The sequence below is a fragment of the Balaenoptera musculus genome, chromosome 2 (assembly GCF_009873245.2).
Source record: "Balaenoptera musculus isolate JJ_BM4_2016_0621 chromosome 2, mBalMus1.pri.v3, whole genome shotgun sequence".
Taxonomy (NCBI): Eukaryota; Metazoa; Chordata; class Mammalia; order Artiodactyla; family Balaenopteridae; genus Balaenoptera; species Balaenoptera musculus.
In genome coordinates this window covers 82,569,162-82,589,639 of record NC_045786.1, presented here as the reverse complement: position 1 = coordinate 82,589,639, position 20,478 = coordinate 82,569,162, and the positions used below count along the sequence as shown (strand labels likewise).

The following is a 20,478-nucleotide window of genomic DNA, read 5'->3' as shown; positions in this document are numbered from 1 at the left end:
CCCTGAATAGCCAAAGCAGTCCTGAGGGGAAAAAACGGAGCTGGAGGAATCAGACTCCCTGACTTCAGACTATACTACAAAACTACAGTAATCAAGACAATATGGTTCTGGCACAAAAACAGAAATATAGATCAATGGGACAGGATAGAAAGCCCAGAGATAAACCAACGCACCTATGGTCAACTAATCTATGACAAAAGAAGCAAGGATATACAATGGAGAAAAGATGGCCTCTTCAATAAGTGCTGCTGAGAAAACTGGACAGCTACATGTAAAAGAATGAAATTAGAACACTCCCTAACACCATGCACAAAAATAAACTCTAAATGGATTAGAGACCTAAATGTAAGACCGGACACTCTAAAACTCTTAGAGGAAAACATAGGAAGAATATTCTTTGACATAAATCACTGCAAGATCTTTTTTGATCCACCACCTAGAGTAATGGAAATAAAAACAAAAATAAACAAATGGGACCTAATGAAACTTCAAAGCTTTTGCAAAGCACAGGAAACTACAAACAAGACGAAAAAACAACCCTCAGAATAGGAGAAAATATTTGCAAGTGAAACAACAGACAAAGGATTAATCTCCAAAATATATAAACAGCTCATGCAGCTCAATATTAAAAAAACAAACAATCCAATCAAAAAATGGGCTGAAGACCTAAATAGACATTTCTCTAAAGAAGACATACAGATGGCCAAGAAGCACAAGAAAAGCTGCTCAACATCACTAATTATTAGAGAAATGCAAATCAAAACTACAATAAGGTATCACCTCACAGCAGTTAGAATGGGCATCATCAGAAAATCTACAAACAACAAATGCTGGAGAGGGTGTGGAGAAAAGGGAACCCTCTTGCACTGTTGGTGGGAATGTAAATTGATACAGCCACTACGGAGAACAATATGGAGGTTCCTTAAAAAACTAAAAATAGAATTACTATATGGCCCAGCAATCCCACTACTGGGCATATACGCAAAGAAAACCATAATTCAGAAAGACACATGCATCCCAATGTTCATTGCAGCACTATTTACAATAGCCAGGTCATGGAAGCAACCTAAATGCCCATCAACAGATGAATGGATGAAGAAGTTGTGGTACATATATACAATGGAATATTACTCAGCCATAAAAAGGAACGAAACTGGGTCATTTGTTGAGACGTGGATGGATCTAGAGACTGTCATACAGAGTGAAGTAAGTCAGAAAGAGAAAAACAAATATCGTATATTAACGCATATATGTGGAACCTAGAAAAATGGTATAGATGAATTGGTTTCAGAGCAGAAATAGCAACAAAGATGTAGAGAACAAACGTATGGACACCAAGGGGGGAAAGTGGCGGGGGGGGGGGGGGGGGGGGGTGGCGTGATGAATTGGGCAATTGGGATTGACATGTATACACTGATGTGTATAATATTGATGACTAATAAGAACCTGTTGTATAAAAAAATAAATACAATTCAAAAATTCAAAAAAAGAAAGTGAATAAAAACTGTGCATCCAAAAACTGTTCAAAAATATCAAATGGCCCAATATATGAATATTTGGAGCCATAGAGGGGAAAGAGAGAGAATAATTGGCAGAAGAAATATTTAAGAGATAATGACCAAAAATTTTCCAAAATTATGAAAGACATCAAACTATAGATCAGAATTTCATAGACCCCTGGACAAGACAAATTAAACACCACACACACACACACACACACACGTAGTCTAACTGCTGAAAACCAAAGATAAAGCGAAAATCTTGAAGATAGCCAGAAAAAAATAAATGACATACAAAGAAACAAAGATAAGAAATAAAGCAGTCATGGTCCTTCCTACTTGATACCCAATTGTATGGATTGTAGATCTTGACAGCTATCTCTGGGGAGCAAGAATTGTAGGCACAGATCACTGGACAGTAAGAAAAAGGGAGGATGGAAGCATGCCTTGCAACTAGGAAGGCATATTCATGCAGGAGTTCATTTGCATAGTCTTTGGAGGAAGACAAACCTTAATTCCATCCTGAATATGTCATTGACCAGTTGTTTTCAGTTTTCCTATCTATCAACCAGAGATAACGATGTATACTCTGGAGGGGCATTGGGAAGACTACACTAAAAGATACATAAGCACTCAACACAGGGTCTGGCATAAAGTTAGTGTTCATAATTGGAAGCTTAATTATTAACATAAGTTTTGTGCCTATGTCTTAACAGAAAATTCCAAGCAAGTGCAGAGGCTTCAATAAACTGCCTTGGACTCATCTCGACAGTCTACTTCTATCTCCTCGCAGCAATATTCCCAACACATTTCTGTGATCAGGTCTAACAGCTTTCTGTTCAAAAATCTTTCAAAGAAAATCCATACTCTTCTACTTGCCATTCATGGTAATTTCTACTCTTTCAGTCATTCCTACTAATTGATGTAACTTAAATTCATTATGGACTACTCTCTTGAATAGAAGGTACATTCTTTCATCTTTGAAGACTCTGAACAAAATTTACATATGTCACCAAGTCACTGCTAACAGTGATTGCCTCCAGAAGAACCTGAGGGACTGGGGTTCGGAAGGGAGGAGCATTTACTTTGCATGGTTTTCCACTCTGACTTTTATTGTTCTTAGTTTTCAACCATGCTCATGTGCTATTTTAAAATAAAAATAATTTTTAAAAATTATCAGGAAAAAAAAGAAACCCAGCAGTTAGAAGCTATGCAAACCAGAAGACGGCAGAGTGACATCTTGAAAGTACCAAAAGAATAAATCTATTCATACCACAATTCTTTACCCAGTGAAAATACCATTCAAAAATGAAGGTTAAATAAAGACTTTTTCAGAAAAACAGAAGCTGAAAGAATCTATTGCCAGGAGATCTACAGTTCAAGAAATGTTAGGAGAAGTTCTTTAGACAGAAGGACTATGATATCAGACTTGGAGCTACACAAATAATCTTGCCACATAAGTATGGCAATTATAAATTATAATTTATTAGTGAATAGAAACTAGTTATCCATGACTGCTGTGTATAGTAGCCAGAGAGAACTCAGTGGAGACATTATAATCTGAAATAAACAGAAGAGAAAGATAAGACAAGCCAATTAATGTGTTTTACCATGCCCATAGTCCCTTTAGCGGAAAACTGCCAAGTTTCCACAACTGAATACCTTGTACGGTGATCATGTTTTGAACTGGGAGACTCCACCCCCTCCATCTTCCCACCTCCATGCATCTCCACGAATACACATAGCTGACTGGACCAAGACTGTGCACCTTATTCAGTTGCAGTAATCTATAGGCTGGACAGCAGCCTATGGATATTTGCCTTAAGAATTCTACACAATCATGTATATGGGTGATTTGTTTGGGCCACCAGATTTGTTATCTCAAGAATATGTGCTAGATAATAACCTATAATGGAAAAGAATCTAAAAAAGAATATATATATATACACACACACACACACACATATATAACTGAATCACTTTGCTGTACACCTGAAACACTGTAAATCAACTATGCTTCAATAAAAAATATGAATATGAAAAAAAAAGAATATGAGCTAGAAAATTGGGAATGTAATTGAGCAAGGAGAAAGCCAAAGCTGAAAGATTTGCAGGGAGAAGGAAATAATCACATGCCATAAGGTAATAGAAGACACCATTTTAAGCAGCATCCATGCAGTGGGCAGGGGGAAATGATTACAGAACTGAGGGTTTGTGGCAGGAACACCATTCAACCCACAACACTTTATAGACCAGTGCCTATAGGGATCAGAAAACTTGAGTTACTGCTCCATAACTGACTTGCTGTGTCTGACCTTCAGCACATTGGTTAACCTCTCTGGATCTCAATTCACTGACCTGAAAATGAGAATAATAATATCTGCCCTATCTGCTTCACTGTGAAGTAGTGTTCACCTAGTGCACTTTAAATAAATGCTAAATGAATAAATTAATAAGTGAATGACTAAATAAATGAATTCATATGGAGGTATTCAGTACACCATAACGAATCAGATGTGGAACTCAGGAGAAGGTGAGGGCTGAATATTTAGACTTGGGATTCCTCAGCATCAATAGGAATAGATGAGGCTATCTAGAGAGAAGGAGACAGAGAGAAGAAAGGTAAAGACACACCCTAAGAAATTTTTACATTTAAGAAGTAGGCAAGAAGATGATATTACAAGACAAGAGAAGGGCAAAGGGGTAAAGAAGTAACCCACACATTCAGGAATGGAAAAGAGTGTGTTGTGACTGGGACAGGGAGCTGGAGGTTGTCGTGGGATACTGAAAGAGGACAGAGAGGGTTGAAACCAAATTTTATGAAGCACGCATGTTAGCACTAGAAGCAATAATGATTCACTAGGATTTTCCCTCAGTTAGAATTCAACACCAAATCAAAGGCATTCTGATTAGAACTAATGAGAGCAAACGCCTTTTTCTCAAATTGTATTTTGTCTTGATTGTATAGTCAGTAAGCATCATTGGGATGCAAAAAAAAAGGGGAGCCCTACTCCCTCATCTCTAAAACCAACAACCAATTGTTTTCAGTCTCTCCTTTCCTTCATTCTCCAAAAGAAAGGCTAATCTCAGTATATTCCATCTTCACCAGACTCTTACCTTTTCCCTACACATCCTGTACATCTGTACCTGAATGCTACTACATTAGGCATTCAACAGGATGGCAGGCACCCACATTTCAAGAAATACAATTTGATTCATGGCAGACAACACAGTCAGAGATGAACCCTCCTATAAACCACTGAATGGACTGGTCACACAAACTTCCTATCTGTACTAAGTAACGTTACATAAGCAACAGGCTTCATAACCTACACATTTTTTGTTGACAATAGTCCCTGTGCATTAGGTGCCTCAAGGGCTACAAAATTAATACAAGGTGCTATGAGAGTTCAGGTAACTTACCTAAGCGTCCTCAGCCAATACATGACAGACGAGGACTTGAACCCAGGTCCTCTGACTTCAAGGCTCATGTTCCATTACTTCATTCCAGGAAACTGAATCCTAATTGGGAAGGCAAAACTAACAGTCATGAAATAATCAAGAGCCAAGCTGTGTGGTAGGTTTATAAGTCCAGTACAAGGGATAGATACACATAGGCTGGAGTATTTAGAAGAAAAGTTTATAGGAACACTCTTTTCATGTGAAGTCTACATGATAGTCCAATATGTAAAACAGATATACATAGAGCTCCTCTGATTGGAGCTGGGTTGGGTCCCAGAGTCCCCTTCCCATGCTCCGCAATGAATTTTCCTCAGTGGCTCCTCAGAAGTCCTCGGGCTCTGCTGAGCAGCTGGGAAACCACTGGGTTAAATCAATCATTCCCAAAGTATAGTCCCTGGACTAACAGCTACAGCATTTTCTGGTAACTTCTTAGAAATGTGAATTCTCTGGCCCCACCCAAGACTTACAGAATCAGAAATTCTCCAGGTGGGGCTTAGCAAGCTGTGTTTTAGCATGTTCTCCAGGTAATTTCTATGCCCATAAAGTTTGAGAACCATAAAGTAGGAGGAGAGACCACCTGCTTTTATAGAGCATTTGAGGTTGGGATTGGGGACATAGAAGGGAGTTGGGAACTGCCACTGGGAGCCTTTCCCTAAGACACCAGCAGAGATGAATGAATAGGGGTGAAGCATCAGGGAAGTCCAGACCCAGGCTAGCAGGTGTCAACGTGCACTCCAGTTATCGCATCTGTCTCCTGAACTCCTCCTGCAGTGCCTCAGAATGGGTCAGAAAAGAGTGGGCATTTGCGGTAACCTAGTGCTCTGGGTAGAACGTTTAAGGAAACAAGGAGTCTAGGAGGCTGAAGAGACTGGTCAGGAAGGCACTAGAATCTTGATGAAGGTAACAGGTAGGCTCAGTGGCTGTGGGGGCGTGGGGGCGTGGGGGCGTGGGAGCGGAGGGGACTAGGCAGCTTCACTAAGGGTGTGGGGTAAGGAAGCTCCATGTTTGAGACCTCAGTGATAAAACAATCTTGAGTTATATCGAAGTCCAAGAGGTTTGGTTCAATTTCATGCTTCACTATTGAATTTGTATTTCTAAACATTCAAACTTACATAGAAATAATATCTATGGATAATAAACCAATAAAAGTTGTATTTTTTCTGCATTCAAAAATATTTTAATTTCTATCTTTTTTATATGTTGGTAAAATGTAGTCTTCATCCTTCCTCGAAAAGGACTATACTTTCCTTTCTGTGTGTATTTTTCCTTCTTTTGTGTATATTTTTTGTGGTGAAATATACATAACATAAAATTAACCATTTTAACCATTTTTAAGTGTATGTTTCAGTTATACTTTCCTTTTTTATAATTTTTATTGGAATATAGTTGATTTACAATGTTGTGTTAGTTTCAGGTGTACAAAGTGAATCAGTTATACATATATATACATCCACTCTTTTTTAGATTCTTTTCCCATATAGGTCGTTACGCAGTATTGAGAAGAGTTCCCTGTGTTATACAGTAGGTCCTTATTGGTTATCTATTTTATATATGTACCTGTGTATATGTCAGACCCAGTCTCCCAAGTTCATCCTCTGCCCCTCCTCCCCCGGTAACCATAAGTTTGTTTTTTACATCTGTGACTCTATTTCTGTTTTATAAATAAGTTCATTTGTACCATTTTTTTAGATTCCACATATAAGAGATATTATACTTTGCTTTTTAATGCTAAAAATGTCATCCTTTTATGAAATAGTAATAAAAACAGACTGCAGGGCTTCCCTGGTGGCACAGTGGTTGAGAGTCTGCCTGCCAATGCAGGGGACACGGGTTCGAGCCCTGGTCTGGGAGGATCCCACATGCCGCGTAGCAGCTGGGCCCGTGAGCCACAATTACTGAGCCTGCGCGCCTGGAGCCTGTGCTCCACAACAAGAGAGGCCGCAATAGTGAGAGGCCCGCGCACCGCGATGAAGAGTGGCCCCCGCTTGCCACAACTAGAGAAAGCCCTCACACAGAAACGAAGACCCAACACAGCCATAAATAAATAAATTTTTTAAAAAAACAAAAAACTGACTGCAGTTGGCTAGGGGCAGCTGGTTTTACTTGAACATTTTTTAAGTTGGTACTTTATTTTGAAATGCTACTGGACTGAGAAAACCAGAAATCTGTGAACCACTGCCTTAAAGAGTTGGGATTTAGAGGGGTGGAGAGTTCAGGGGTGGAAATAGGCAAGAACAAAGTCATACAAAGAGGAATATGCAGGGCATTTTTAGGAGGGTGTAGACCAGACTCTTCAAAACAAAGTGTTCTTGAAAAGGAGTAGTTGCAATTAAGTTTTGATCCATTTTCAAATACTTAGTGCCTCATGATGTTCGGTTCATAGTAGAAACTCAATAAATATTTGTTAACTGAGTGCAGTGAAAGTTCAAGTCAGCAACAGAAGAGCCAGAAATTAAAGTCTGAACTTCATTTGATAAACCAGAGCGTCCCAGCAGATGTTTCTAGAATGGGTAACCAATGTGCTAAGCTACCAATCTTCTCCCTCCTCAAGGGAGCCAGGGAGGACCCAGGGCATCTGATCAGCTCCAGCCTAGATGTGTTCTAGTATGCTGTACAAATACGACAATTGTCTATAGACGCCATGAGTGGAAGAGGATGGGAAGCAATGAGGGGGTCACTGAAGACAACTGAGCATTGGAGAGATGATGATAGCAAAATTTCCACAAAGACCATTAGGCTGGTGGTAGAGCACAAAGTGGAACCCAGGCTGGAAGCTAGAATCATTGGGAAAAAGAGTTCCGAGATATATATAACAAACATTAGCTAATTGCTTCCCCAAATTCATTTCTTCTCCCCACTTCCTCTTTAATAAGACCCTGATTTTTCCATAGTATGGTGTAGGTGGGATTAACTGTACCCCCAGCTCCATGGGTGAGCCCTGATCGGCTTAAACCAATCAGCATTTCTCTCCCCCCAGCCCACAAAGACAGGCACATAACCCAGTAAGAGCTTTCTTCTTTTTTCTTTTTCTTTCCTTCCTTTTTTTTTTTTTTTCTCCTACGGAAAAGAATCTTACATTTCTGTCTGAAGTCGACACTGGAAGCAGGTATCCCTAAGGGCTTGGCAGCCATCTTTGGACCATGAGGGGAGAACCAGCCTGAGAACAGAGGAGGCAGAGCAGAGAAATGGAGAAAGGGAAACTGGCTTACCTGAAGCCTATTCTACCATTGGACTCTGAGTCTCAAATTCCTGTGTCTGCTTAAGCCAGTTTGGGTGTCGTTCTCTTTCAGTTGCAGCTGAAAAACTGTGGATGCACAAGGCTAAAGCGATTCTCAGAGTAAGAGAGGAGAAAGTGGGCATTTGTGGCAATCAAGGACTCTGGGGAAAGAGTAGCTGTTTAAGAACAACACAAGAGAGGTCTAGGAGGCTACACTGAAGTCATTAGTCATGAAGGGACCAGGTGGCTTTGGGATGGAAAAGGAGGGCTGGCTCTAGTTTCAACATGAAAAAAGAGGTGCACTACAGAATCGCTTCTGTCCTGACCTCTACTTTTACACTACAGCCTTCTCCTCAGGGATAACCAAGGCCCCCGGCTCTTCCCCAGGGCAATGACTCAACCAGTCATTAGATAGTAGCAGGATTAGCCATGAAAGAGTCAGGAAAAGGGAAAGGGTTGCTAGAGCAGGTCCCAGGGATAAGAAGAGGGGGATAAAAAAATGGGGGAAGGGGAGATTGTGAAAGGGGGAGGAAAAATAAAATTGCTAAAGGAAAAAGAAAACATGGATAGAAACCCACAGAATAGGAGAACAGCATAACATGTTGCTACAGTAAAGAGTGGGCCTGGGAACCAAAAGATACCAATTCCAAAATCCCATGCATCACTCACTAGCTGTCTTAATTCACCTCTCTCAGCGTCCCTTTCCTGTCTATAAATGAGCATGAAAGTGCCATCTTTAGCTGACTGTGAGGTTCCAAAAATATCGTACAGGAAACCCCTAGCAGAGTTTCTGGCAGGGGTAAGCATTCATTACTTGTGGTTGTCTCATAAGAATAAAACGGATGAACGCAGGAAGACAGAGGAGGAAGAGAGTAAAGCGCTGCTTTACTTAAATTCTGACCCTTCTCTGTAGCAAGCAGCCAGTATTCACTCTGTATAGAAGCAGCACTAAGGGAAATTAAAAGAAAGGATCACCCTAAAAGAAATGGCTTCTGAACCAACTTGAGGACACAGGAGCGGAAGGGAAGGCTGGGACGTAGTGAGAGAGTAGCACTGACATATATACACAACCAAATGTAAAATAGATAGCTAGTGGGAAGCAGCCACATAGCACAGGGAGATCAGCTCGGTGCTTTGTGACCACCTAGAGGGGTGGGATAGGGAGGGTGGGAGGGAGACGCAAGAGGGAGGGGATATGGGGATATATGTATACATATAGCTGATTCACTTTGTTGCACAGCAGAAACTAACACAACATTGTAAAGCAATTATACTCCAATAAAGATGTATTTTTTTAAAAAAAAAAAAGAAAAAGAAATGGCTTCTGAGAAATGCCAATAACTTTTACTTAATTTCCTCTGTGTTGTGCTAGTTTCTCACGGAGCCACTTAGTAAATTGAATTGAACTGGAATGACAATACTTGAGAATTTTCAACATACAAGGAGGGGGGAAGGGGAGATCACTTAAAGAACAACGTATTATAACTAATCAAAACCTCACCGGAACTTGGTTTCATGTAGCAGTGTGGCGCTACCTCAAGCTTAATCTGGGCTAGCTGGGCCGAAGGGACGTCTCGGATTGGAGCGTCCCATCCTCACTCACTGCCCAGGGGCTGGGACGAGCGGGAGGCGGCAATCGCAGACGCTTTTGTTCACCCCTGAACTCTGTCACAAGAGCCCGCCTGGCAATTAGCCTGGGGGTTGGGCGGGGTCCGGCGGGGTGCTGGGTGTAGGAAAGCAAATGTGAGAAACAGAGAGTAGGCGGAATGCCCCCAGGACCAGAAAGGAGAGACGGAGTTCTGATCTGGCAGTGGCACCTGGTGCCCGCTACTAATAAACCATAGGACTGTCTCCCACTTAGAAGGTTCTCTATTGATAATGACAATCTGTCGTCTCTATAAGGCACTCTATTCGGGCAGCAATAAATAACACTAGCCCTGTGCCTGCATTATCTCCTCTAATCTTCTCAACGTCTTCTAAGGTGTCTTACGGTCACCATTTTGATAAGGTCACACCACAGGGGAGTCCAGCCTTGGCCCCAGACCTCCAGACCCGGGCGGAGAGGCAGCCGAGGCCCCAGTGAGCCGCGGAGCCGCCTTCCCCGCCTGGGGAGGACCGCAGGGGCGGGCCTGGCGCGCAGGTGGCTGCACCCCGACGAGGGGGCGGGCTCAGCCGGCCGGTCGCGCCCCGAAACCCGGGCGGCCCAGACACCGCTCCACCTGCCCGAGAGCCCGCAACGGTGCCGGCAGCCCAGGCGCTCCGCCGTCGCCCCCGCCTCGCCGAGCGCCCCTGCGCCGCCCGCCAGTCGTGCGCCCGGAGCCCGCCCCGCCGCCGCGCTGCACGCCCGTAGTGCGCCCTCTGCCCTCGAGGGGCCAGGGGGCCCGGCCGCCGTCATGCTGCCCGTCATCTACGCGGTCCTGGCGGGGGTGCTGCTCCTGCCGCTGCTGATGAACCTCTACTCCCCCTACTTCTTCCAGGACGTGAGCTACTTCCTGCGTTTGGCCAGGATGGCCCGGCAGGTGCGTCGCAATGGGCAGCGCCAGCCGGTGCGCACCATCCTCCACGCCTTTCTGGAGAGAGCACACCAGAGCCCGCACAAGCCGTTCCTGCTCTTCCGCGACCAGACGCTCACCTACGTGCAGGTGGACCGACGCAGCAACCAAGTGGCGAGGGCGCTGCGCGACCGCCTCGGCCTCCGGCAGGGAGAGTGCGTGGCGATATTCCTGGGCAACGAACCGGCCTACGTATGGCTGTGGCTGGGGCTGGCCAAGCTGGGCTGTGCCATGGCGTGCCTCAACTGTAACATCCGCGGCAAGTCCCTGCTGCACTGCTTCCAGTGCTGCGGGGCGAAGTTGCTCCTGGCCTCGCCAGGTGAGCCTGGGGACCGCCGCGCCCTCGCACCGGGCTCCTCCGTGCCTTGACGAGCCCGCTGCAGCGTGGCGGCGGAGGGGTTAGGAAGGAGGGGGGTGGTTCGGCTCGGAACTGGAGGTGTAGAGGGAGGGGATGGCAGCCCTTCCTCAAGACGCCAATTAATGATCATTAGAACCTTCTGTCGTGGAAGCTGACCGTGCCAGACCCTTTGTTAAGCACTACACATACAGCCTTGCTGTGAATGCTCACACAGGTAGGGTTGACTTTTTAGTTGAGACCGCTCAGGCCAAAGAGGTGGAACCTTATGCCCCAGATCACAGAATTTACAGGAGGAGGTTAACCAGATCTATCTACCTCCAGAATCCAAGCTCTTAACCAGTGCTGACAACATCTGCATTGAAATGCAGAGGGTCATGAGTGTGAATTCCGGAGGATCCAGAGAGACTGTTCTCACCTCTGCTGCTTGATTGGCTGTGTGATCATGGGAAAGTCACTTTCCCTCCCTGCATCTCGGTTTCCTCCTCTCTAAAGGTCTTCAAGGCTGCTTCCAACTCTCAAATGCTGTTAGCCTCCCTGGATTCTCACGGCAGAGAGAAGGTGACCCCACCTACTCCCCAGGGAGAAGACTTTGGTTACCTGCTGTGGGCTCTGGTGAGCCCTCATTACATCTATAGCAACAGTGACCTTTGGTTCTGTAGTTACCTCCTGCCACATTTCAACCAGACCCGAAATGGTAACTTCATGCTCCAGTGGTCACCAGGTCAGGAAGAAACCAAGAACCTGTTACCCACAGGACTGCTGGGTTTTCCTTCCCAGAAATCTTGTCCCTGCACTTGAATAAGGACCAGGGGGTTGCTTCTCACTCTATCAGTAAGAGGAGGCTTAACCAGGTGCAGGCTAAAAGCCATGGAGGAATAGGGAGCCAGGAAGCCTCACCTTTCTGGAATGTCTTTCTGTGCCAAGCCCTATGCCACATGCTTTTATTACCCTGAGAACTAACATATCATTACCCCCTGCCATACAACTGAGGAAACTTAAAATTCCGACCTAAGTCTGTCCAGTTTCAAAGCCCATGACTTTCCCTATATTACGCTACCTTCCTCTACATGAGTGGAAAGTGTTAGAGCTGGAGGAGACCAAGCATCCGTCTGCTCTCCTTCTTCATTTCATAGCTGAGGAAACTGAAGCAAGCTAAGGAGTTCGCCTAGTGTCACACAAAGATGAGATGTCTATTCACTTGTGGGAAACCAGGAAGCTTACACACCTGTTTCATAGGGCATAAAATAAGTAATCCAAAAAAAAAAATGAAGGCTTTGTATAAAAGTTTAAAAGCAGGGGGATAATTTTAAAGGCAGCCACATTATTTAAAAGGGATGGCTTTTCCTAGAAAATTCCCAACAATTTCTAGTTGCCTGGGAAAAGAGACAACGTCACTATTTAGTAACTGGAAGACTCTCTTAAACCTATTACTTTACCAGTTGATTCAGAAGAAAGTTATTAGCACAGTGATCTGTGTACCACTTCAGGAGGGATTTAAATACTTTTTACCTGCATATTATCCCAGGCCCTCTGTGAGGGAGGTCAAAGACTGGGAGTTTTATTGACAAAGAAGCTTGGATTTAAATGACTATAATAGAGTTTGGTTCTGTAATCAAATCAGAAACACAGCCAGGTATCTCCTTTCCCGCCCAGGCAACAGTCTTCTGTCATTGAGTATTATGCTTTGGTCAGCGTACATGGAAAGTATAAGGAAATTCTGACATTCAGATCAAATTTGAACAGACTTTCCAGTGGACCTACGGCACTCTCTACAGTAAACTGACCTTTGAGAGAGGCCACACATTTGAAAAACATTCTGTTTTTCCAAATCACTGAGAGACCATTACACAGCATGCAGAATTACATTCTGATCTGAAACGGTTCCTGCAAAGGGGGTAACAGAGTCCAAAGTTGCATGCTTGTTAATAAATGTGCCCATGCGTAAATGTGTTGAATGGACTGATTCTTAGAATTCTTTAAAGTTGGAAAGAATCTTAGAGATATTCTAATGTTATAATCCTCCAACTCTTAACGAGTGTGTTATACTGCAATAAAACGTTTAGAAGTCACTTTAATGAGCGTAAGAATCACCTGGGAAGCTTATTAAAAAATAAAAAAAAACAGATTCCTGAGCCTCATCCCCCAAAAACACTGATTCAGCAGGACTGTAGTGGGGCCCAGGAAAGTGTATTTTTTTTTAAATAAATTTATTTATTTTGGCCGTGTTGGGTCTTCGTTTCTGTGCGAGGGCTTTCTCTAGTTGTGGCAAGCGGGGGCCACTCTTCATCGCGGTGCGCGGGCCTCTCACTGTCGCGTCCTCTCTTGTTGCGGAGCACAGGCTCCAGACACGCAGGCTCAGCAGTTGTGGCTCACGGGCCCAGCTGCTCCGCGGCATGTGGGATCTTCCCAGACCAGGGCTCGAACCCGTGTCCCCTGCATTGGTAGGCAGATTCTCAACCACTGCGCCACCAGGGAAGCCCAGGAAAGTGTATTTTTATATCAAGCCCCATGCCACACCTAGATGATTTTGAAGCAAATCATCTAAGGACTAGGCTTTGAGAAACAATCAGTCTAGTTCCCACTTGTTTAATAGTTGAACGAACAAAGGCCCAGAGGGGTGATATCAATTCCCTAGGGTCAGAGAGAGCTGGGGACAGAACCCAATTTCCTTCTCACTTCTAGGACACTTTTTATATTCTATTACACCATTTGAACATGGTACAGAAAGATGAAAAGATTTAGAAATGTTGGAGGGGTGACAGTTCAACAGGGTTTGATTCTTTACTTCGAATTTCAGCCTCAGGGCTCATGGGCTAGTAAGAGCTCTTGAGTTTCAGCTATCTGTCAAATTCTGGAGTGTAGGTAAAGGACCAGCACAGTGGTATTTATCATGAAGACTGATCCACTTGTCATGAATTTGGGGGACTCTTCACAAAGTTTAACAGGGCTCAACCTTATCAGGCATTTCAGTACCCAATTTTTCATCAGAACTTACTATACTTAGAGAAAGCCAAAGACTCACAAACACTTCCCTGAATCAAACAGAACCACCCATCTCCCAGAGAATATAATTTTCTCTCTGTGGTACATTTCAGGATCCTTCTCCATAGAAGGGTATGATGTATGTAATCACATGGAAAAATTGCCTTCAGCTATTGAAACCCACATAATGTTGTAGTTGATAGAAACCAATTTGTTGGGCCAGTAGTTTTTCAAGCAACTTCCCAAACATAGAATATGGGTAAGACAGCAAGCCATATTTAATTTCATACAACATAGGATGTTTTGTAAAAAAAAATTTTTTTAAACACCCAAAAGGGCCCCCAAAATTGTAAGTTTGCTTTGTTTTCATTTATGCTCTCATTAAGATTGTCACTGAGCTAGCTCTTCTACTGGAAGAATAACTCATTCATCAGCTCACTGGCCAGGTCTGCATTGCACGGCTCAACATAATCATGCACAGCTCCCCCAGTGTTGGCACTACTCTTGTACAAGGCTTTAGTAACAAAGATACTATGTCTTTCGAGACTGAGATCCAGAGAGGTTATAAAATATTCCAGATTACCTTTGACCTGGTTTTGCAGGGTTGTGAAAAATAAAATTGGACCTCCTTTAAACAGTGTGATAAGATAAAATGCTTCCAATAGCTTTCAAAAGTGTTGCATCATTGAAAGTTCCAAAACAGGAGAACATTCTAAAACTAGTGTCAGGACCAAGGAGAACTCTCATCAAACAAACTTTTGAGGTTAGATGGAGAAAAGCAGATGGCACGACAATTTGATATCACATCAAGAAATATTTAGAGAGTCCCCGCAAGGTACAAGCTAGTTGCCATGGTGGGATGGGGAGAGAAGCTGAATTAGTTCAAGGATCTTACAGTCCAGTAGAAGAACTAAGCCACATATACACAAATGATTGTGATGCCCAGGAGAATGTGATAAGTATGCTGGGAGAGCTACAGAGTGCTGTGGAGGAAAAAGAGCAGAGGGTGAAGGCTTCTTGGGGACACTGACAACAGAGCTGGGCAAATGCAGCTGTAGAGGGGGAATTCTAGGTAAGAGGAGCCCAGAGGCAGTTTTCATCAGGTCCCCAACACCAGTGAGATGCTTCATTAAAGAGTTTTACTATGTAAGGACAACAGCAGGCTGGACTTAAATAACAGTCATTTTTAAGCTGTTTACTGAAGAGACTCTACTGTAGAGAAAATAGGGACTCAGAGAACCCAAGGAATGGCCAACAGCAGTGGCCTCACTTCCACGCAATGAGATAATTTTCTAGTGCAAACTTATTCAAGGATCAGGGCATAGAGATATCCTGTCTCCATTCCTCTTTCTGGGCTGCCCAAGGAGCAACTTAGATGTGTTGCTTCAATGCACTTTGTCTCAACAGCTTACAGTTTTCTCATATATCTTTAAATAATGCCCCAGTAAGTAAATGTTTGTGGCATTAATGAGTTCCATCATTTTGGTTGGCTGTAACAGGCTTTCTTCTCCAAAGTCTAAGAACTATTGGGATGGGCATGACGGCATGAAAAATGATGTTAAAAAAATAAAATATATCCTAATCTGAGAAAATCCATTTAGACCCAATCTCCCCCCAGGCCCAGCCTCTCCTTACCACAGACTTGTTTTACCTCCCAGTTTACTTCTGGCAGAGGGCTACAAGAGAGAGGGGCTCTCTCCGGGACTCACTGCCAGAGAGGGAGCTGGTGATGAGCACAGAATGGGCTGGGGAGAGTCTGTGTCTAGGATGGTAGAGGCCAGAAACCCAGACATCAAATGAGGAGTATATTCAAGAGCTAGGATCCCAGCCAAGTAACCCAAGCTCTGAAGAGAGAGCTAGCTTAAAGATGTTCTCTAAAATTTTTCTTCTTGCCCTGCTCATAACTAAAGGTGGCAAGGGGGATGGTTGTACCTCTCCATTCAAAAACAAACGAGCACATTGCTGGCCTATCTGGGAATGCTTATCAGTTTATTTTCTTGTTTAGAAACAAGAAGGGAGTGAAGAGGTGAAAACAAAATTAACTCTAAATCAGCTGTCAATGTTATTGAATCCGAAGAAGGATAGCATTTGAATTACTCTGCATAAGGAGTGTAATTGGCCAGTGTTTGAAAAGGACCCTCCCACAGCCTCTGAGAAATAGGGAAGTACACAACTAGTAGACAGGTGACTTGGTTGCTTATGGATGTCAAAGGATTATAATTATGTAAGGGCTGGAATGACCTGGTAACCTCATGACGAGCCGTTACCCTTGATTCCAGGCCTATTTAGAACGCAAGACACTTTAACTGAGAGAAATGAAAAATAATATTAAGAAATTATATAATTATATAAGTATGAGGTGAGTATGTATCCTGTTAAAAATCTGCTTACTCCTAGCGGGACTTAACCTTGATTAAACAGCTTTCTAACCTCAGGGTGATTTGTGTTGTGGGGAAGGGGAGGGTATGCATGCCTCTATTTGAAGGGTGTTCTAGCACATCTTGTTGAGGTACAGACTAGACGCTAGGTTATTAATTACTATAATTCCAAACTGCCAGGGATAGAAATGCAAAATCACAGTTACAAATGGTATTTTTAAAACTATTTTCAGTCTCCAAGAGCTGTGTTAGAACCAGTTTGTTTCAGTTGCCTTTCTGAGTGAAGAAAAGATAAGTCTTCAATTCTGATTTGTTCATCCGTCAACCATTTCATCCTGAAATTCTGATCAAAACCCATTTCCTTTCATTGCCTTCTTTTCAGATCTTACTTTATTAGTAAACATTCCTGGGGTGTTTTATTTAACTAACTTGGTCAGTTACCCATTCAGTGAGGCAATCTAATGGCAGAACAAGCTGCTAGATTGAATGCCTTTCCTATTAAAAAGCAGCAGGTTTAGCCAGTAGCGTCTTGCCACTTTGATGATGAAGACTGATTCAGCTCACCACCTGCCCTCTCCCCCTGCTTTCTAGGAGTGGGCCTGTGTACTCAGAAATTTCTCTTCTTCCCCTTCTTATAAAAAAAGGTTATGGGTGAGGGAGGAAAATTCCTATGCTACCCTGCTTTTTTTTCTTTTCTTTTAAACAAAATGAATTTTAAGGGGGATCAGTGATTTCATAATCAGTCGATTTTCCATCATCCAAAGGTGTACTGCTTTCTCTGAGGTTCTATTTCCATCCATAATTTCAGCCTAGACTAATGAAGAAGTGACAGATCCACTCCTCACCCTTTAGGCAACTTTCCCTGAATCCTACTTTTCATAAAGCTTAAGGTTATGCTCTTCATCAAAAAATGAATGAGAGATTATCCATAGTACTGTGTAAAGGCAGATCCACATGCCTGAACAAGCACTGAGCATGTCAAGTAGACAGTGTCTTACAAAAAGTCAAGGCACTTTACCAAAACTTGGACTTGAATATCTAGTACAAGGAGGTGGGACTCCTAGAAGCCCAGTATAATTCTTTTTATTTTGTGTATAACCTTCCATACATAGACTCACTGAGCTTCTGTCCTCATTTGTAAAAACAGGCTTACCATCATCTATAACACAGGGTCATTGGGAAAATTATGCAAGGTGATGTATGTAAAGCTACTATACAAATTGTTCTCCACAAATGAAATTTGTAAATCTTTTATCACTAAGAATGAAAGCTGTGGTGGATGCTGTGATGTGCTGCCCAAGTCCCCACTCCAGGACTGAGGTACTCATTCCTCAGCTGCTGAAAGCATTGGTAGCTGACAGCGGTCAGCTAAGAGCCTTTCCAGGGCTTGCCCTTGGTTGAAGAAGGCTGCTTTGCCCAAGGTCTAGCACTACCACCCCTAATCTGCATCCAATGACTGGCTGGTGGGCAGGCATGGAGGTAGGATCCACTTCACTTCATTTGGGACAACCTGAAGGGCCATCCCGGGCCCAGAGTCCCTGTAGGATCAATTGAGGGAGGCCACTGTGTGACTGCATCACAGTGCAATCTCTCCCTCTATCCAATCTACTTTCCGTGCAACCCCACAGGCGTCATTCCCGAGAGCACACCTACACACAATTCTCAGAGTCCCAGGGAGCTCAACCTGCGACAAGTAGATTTATTTGATCTTATATGTCCCTGTTGATTGCCACTTTTATCTTAAGTAAGCAGACTTTACAGTAAGAATTACAAAAAAAATACACGTGTGAAGCAGAAAACATGGGGCCCAATCATGTTTAGAAAAGACACTAAATATCAAATACACAGTTAATGAGTTGCATTCACATCCAGAATTTCCCTTCAAATTTCAGTTTATATGTGTGTGTATAGATATGTTTATATAAATATTAGCATCTTTAGTTTAAGGGAAGAAAGGCTGCTACCATAGGACATATGAGGTATGCCCTGACATGGCTGGTGAGCCACTGGAACCTCAACTCAATGTCCAAATGCAAATTCTGCACCAACAGCCCAGAGACCATGTAGGGAAATTGTGTTGGGCGGGGGCAATGGCCTTTCCTTCACATAAGCTGACCTCTATGAAAGGTCAGGACTCACAAACCAAAAGCCTGCAGAAGGCCAGGTAGGAACATGAGGGAAGTAGAGGATACAATTTGCCAAATTGCTTGAACTGTGATCAAGCATGATACCTGCTTAATTACATCTCCTTTTACTTTTATTATTACTATTATTAATTTTTGATATATCACTAATGCCTGAGTAAATTTTCTTTTAAAAAATTACAGAAAAAATTAAAGTCCCTTTTGACCTATAATTATTCTCTCATCCAGAGTGTTACCAAATCCAGTCTATTCTACCTCCCAAACATCTTTAAAATGCATCTACTCTTTCTACCCTCTGCTGCTACTTTAATGCAAACAAGCTTGCTCTACCAAATGGTCTCCCTACCTCTGGTCTTGCCCCCTCCAACCCATTTACCTGACCTAAGCCAGGAACCTGGTCCCAACCTACATCCCAGTTTCTTCTCCCAACCTTCTTTCCCTCCCATTCTACACTTCAGTCAGCGTTATCCTCTTTTAGCTACTTTGGCACCATTCTGTTTGCGTCTGGGTCTTTGCATAAGCTGTCCCCTCAGCTACAAACAGGCTCAGTCGATCTCAGTGGATCTTCATCTTGCCAACTCCTGCTCACCCTTCAGGTCTCAGTTTAGATAACACTTCCTCTGGGTTGTCTTTGTGCCCCTCCCGTATGCTTCCAAAATACCACCTCCCCCTCCCCTCCTGTGACACCTATGACACCTTATTTTAATGGATTATTTCTTTGTCTGTTTCTTCCCACACTAGACCTGGGCTCTATGAAAACAGGGACAGTATCTGGTTTACTCACTGCTGTATCCAGTGCTTAGAACCATGCACATGGGGAACAGTCTTTAAACAGATGTTGAATAAATGTTGGGAAAGAGAGAGAAATAATCCAGGTAACTTATGAACACACTATTTAACTAAGTAGCCTCAGTCTCAAGTGAAGGGAGAGAGGGAGAAAGATTTCTTAATTCTTGAAGTAGCAATAGAAGTTTTGTTTTGTTTTTAATTTACTTTTGTAGTCCCTTACTTGTATGCAAGGCATACCTCTATCACAAAAATGATTTAATTTTGCATTTTATTTTATTAGAGGTTTATCAACTCACAGTATTGCAATATCTAAATCCTTTAAAATCAACAGCTTTAGCTTATTCCTCTGTCTCTTCCACATTGACTAATACAATACTTTGTGCAGATTCTTTCAACTGTAAACATTTATTGGGCACTTATCTAGTGAGGGAGGGGTTGCCAAGATGATTATGTTATAATCCCTTAACCTCAAAGTTTTCACTGTCAAATAGAGGAGAAAAAGAACTGAAGCGTGTCACACTACGTACTAAACACATGTGATAGAAGTATATGCAAGCTCCTGAGGGAGGGCCATAGAGCTAAGTGCAATGAGGCTGAGTCTTGAAGAATGAGCAGGAGTTTTCCTGGTGACCGGGGACTGGAGGGCATTCCGGGCAGATGAAATCACCTGGACAAAGACAGTAAGAAGTGAGAATTATGGGTACACTCACTTCACATAGATCAGTGTGGTTAGAGGAAATGGGACAAGAGGTAGATAGAAGGAGATGACGTCAGAAAAGTCGGGGAGGGGGGCGTAGACTGTGAAGGACCTCAGGACCTCACACACTGCATAGAGAGTGGCTTCTGTCACAAAGGAAGCCATTGAAGGATTTTAAACAGGGCAGGAACAAGAAATTGGGCAGTGGTGTCACTGATATTGGAAGCAGGGAGAGGTTAGAGGCAAGGAGATTGGTCAGGAGGCTACTGCAATTATCTAGCCAGGAAATAATGAGGATCTGAACCAAGGCATTGGCAAGCGACATTAGCACTCCAGTTACTGTTTCTACAACAGTAATATTTTTGATGATCTTCTCAAAATACTGAAGAACTACAGAGCA

General features: G+C 43.0%; 2 protein-coding genes across 2 annotated transcripts in view; one reads left to right on the top strand and one right to left on the bottom strand.

The window, feature by feature from the left end:
- ATP8B4 (ATPase phospholipid transporting 8B4 (putative)) overlaps positions 1–13,277 on the bottom strand; it is a 305,563-nt gene extending 292,286 nt beyond the window's left edge. Inside the window, exons 1-2 of the mRNA XM_036844630.1 lie at positions 11,504–13,277; positions 4,923–5,021 (exon numbers count right to left, since the gene is read on the bottom strand). The gene's annotated coding sequence lies outside the window, so the exon portion shown is untranslated. The remainder of the gene's footprint in view (positions 1–4,922; positions 5,022–11,503) is intronic.
- Positions 10,362–20,478, top strand: part of SLC27A2 (solute carrier family 27 member 2) — a 54,933-nt gene continuing 44,816 nt past the window's right edge. The window contains exon 1 of the mRNA XM_036844634.1: positions 10,362–11,049. Within this exon, the coding sequence (XP_036700529.1) occupies positions 10,572–11,049 (478 nt within the window). The 5' untranslated portion in view covers positions 10,362–10,571. The remainder of the gene's footprint in view (positions 11,050–20,478) is intronic.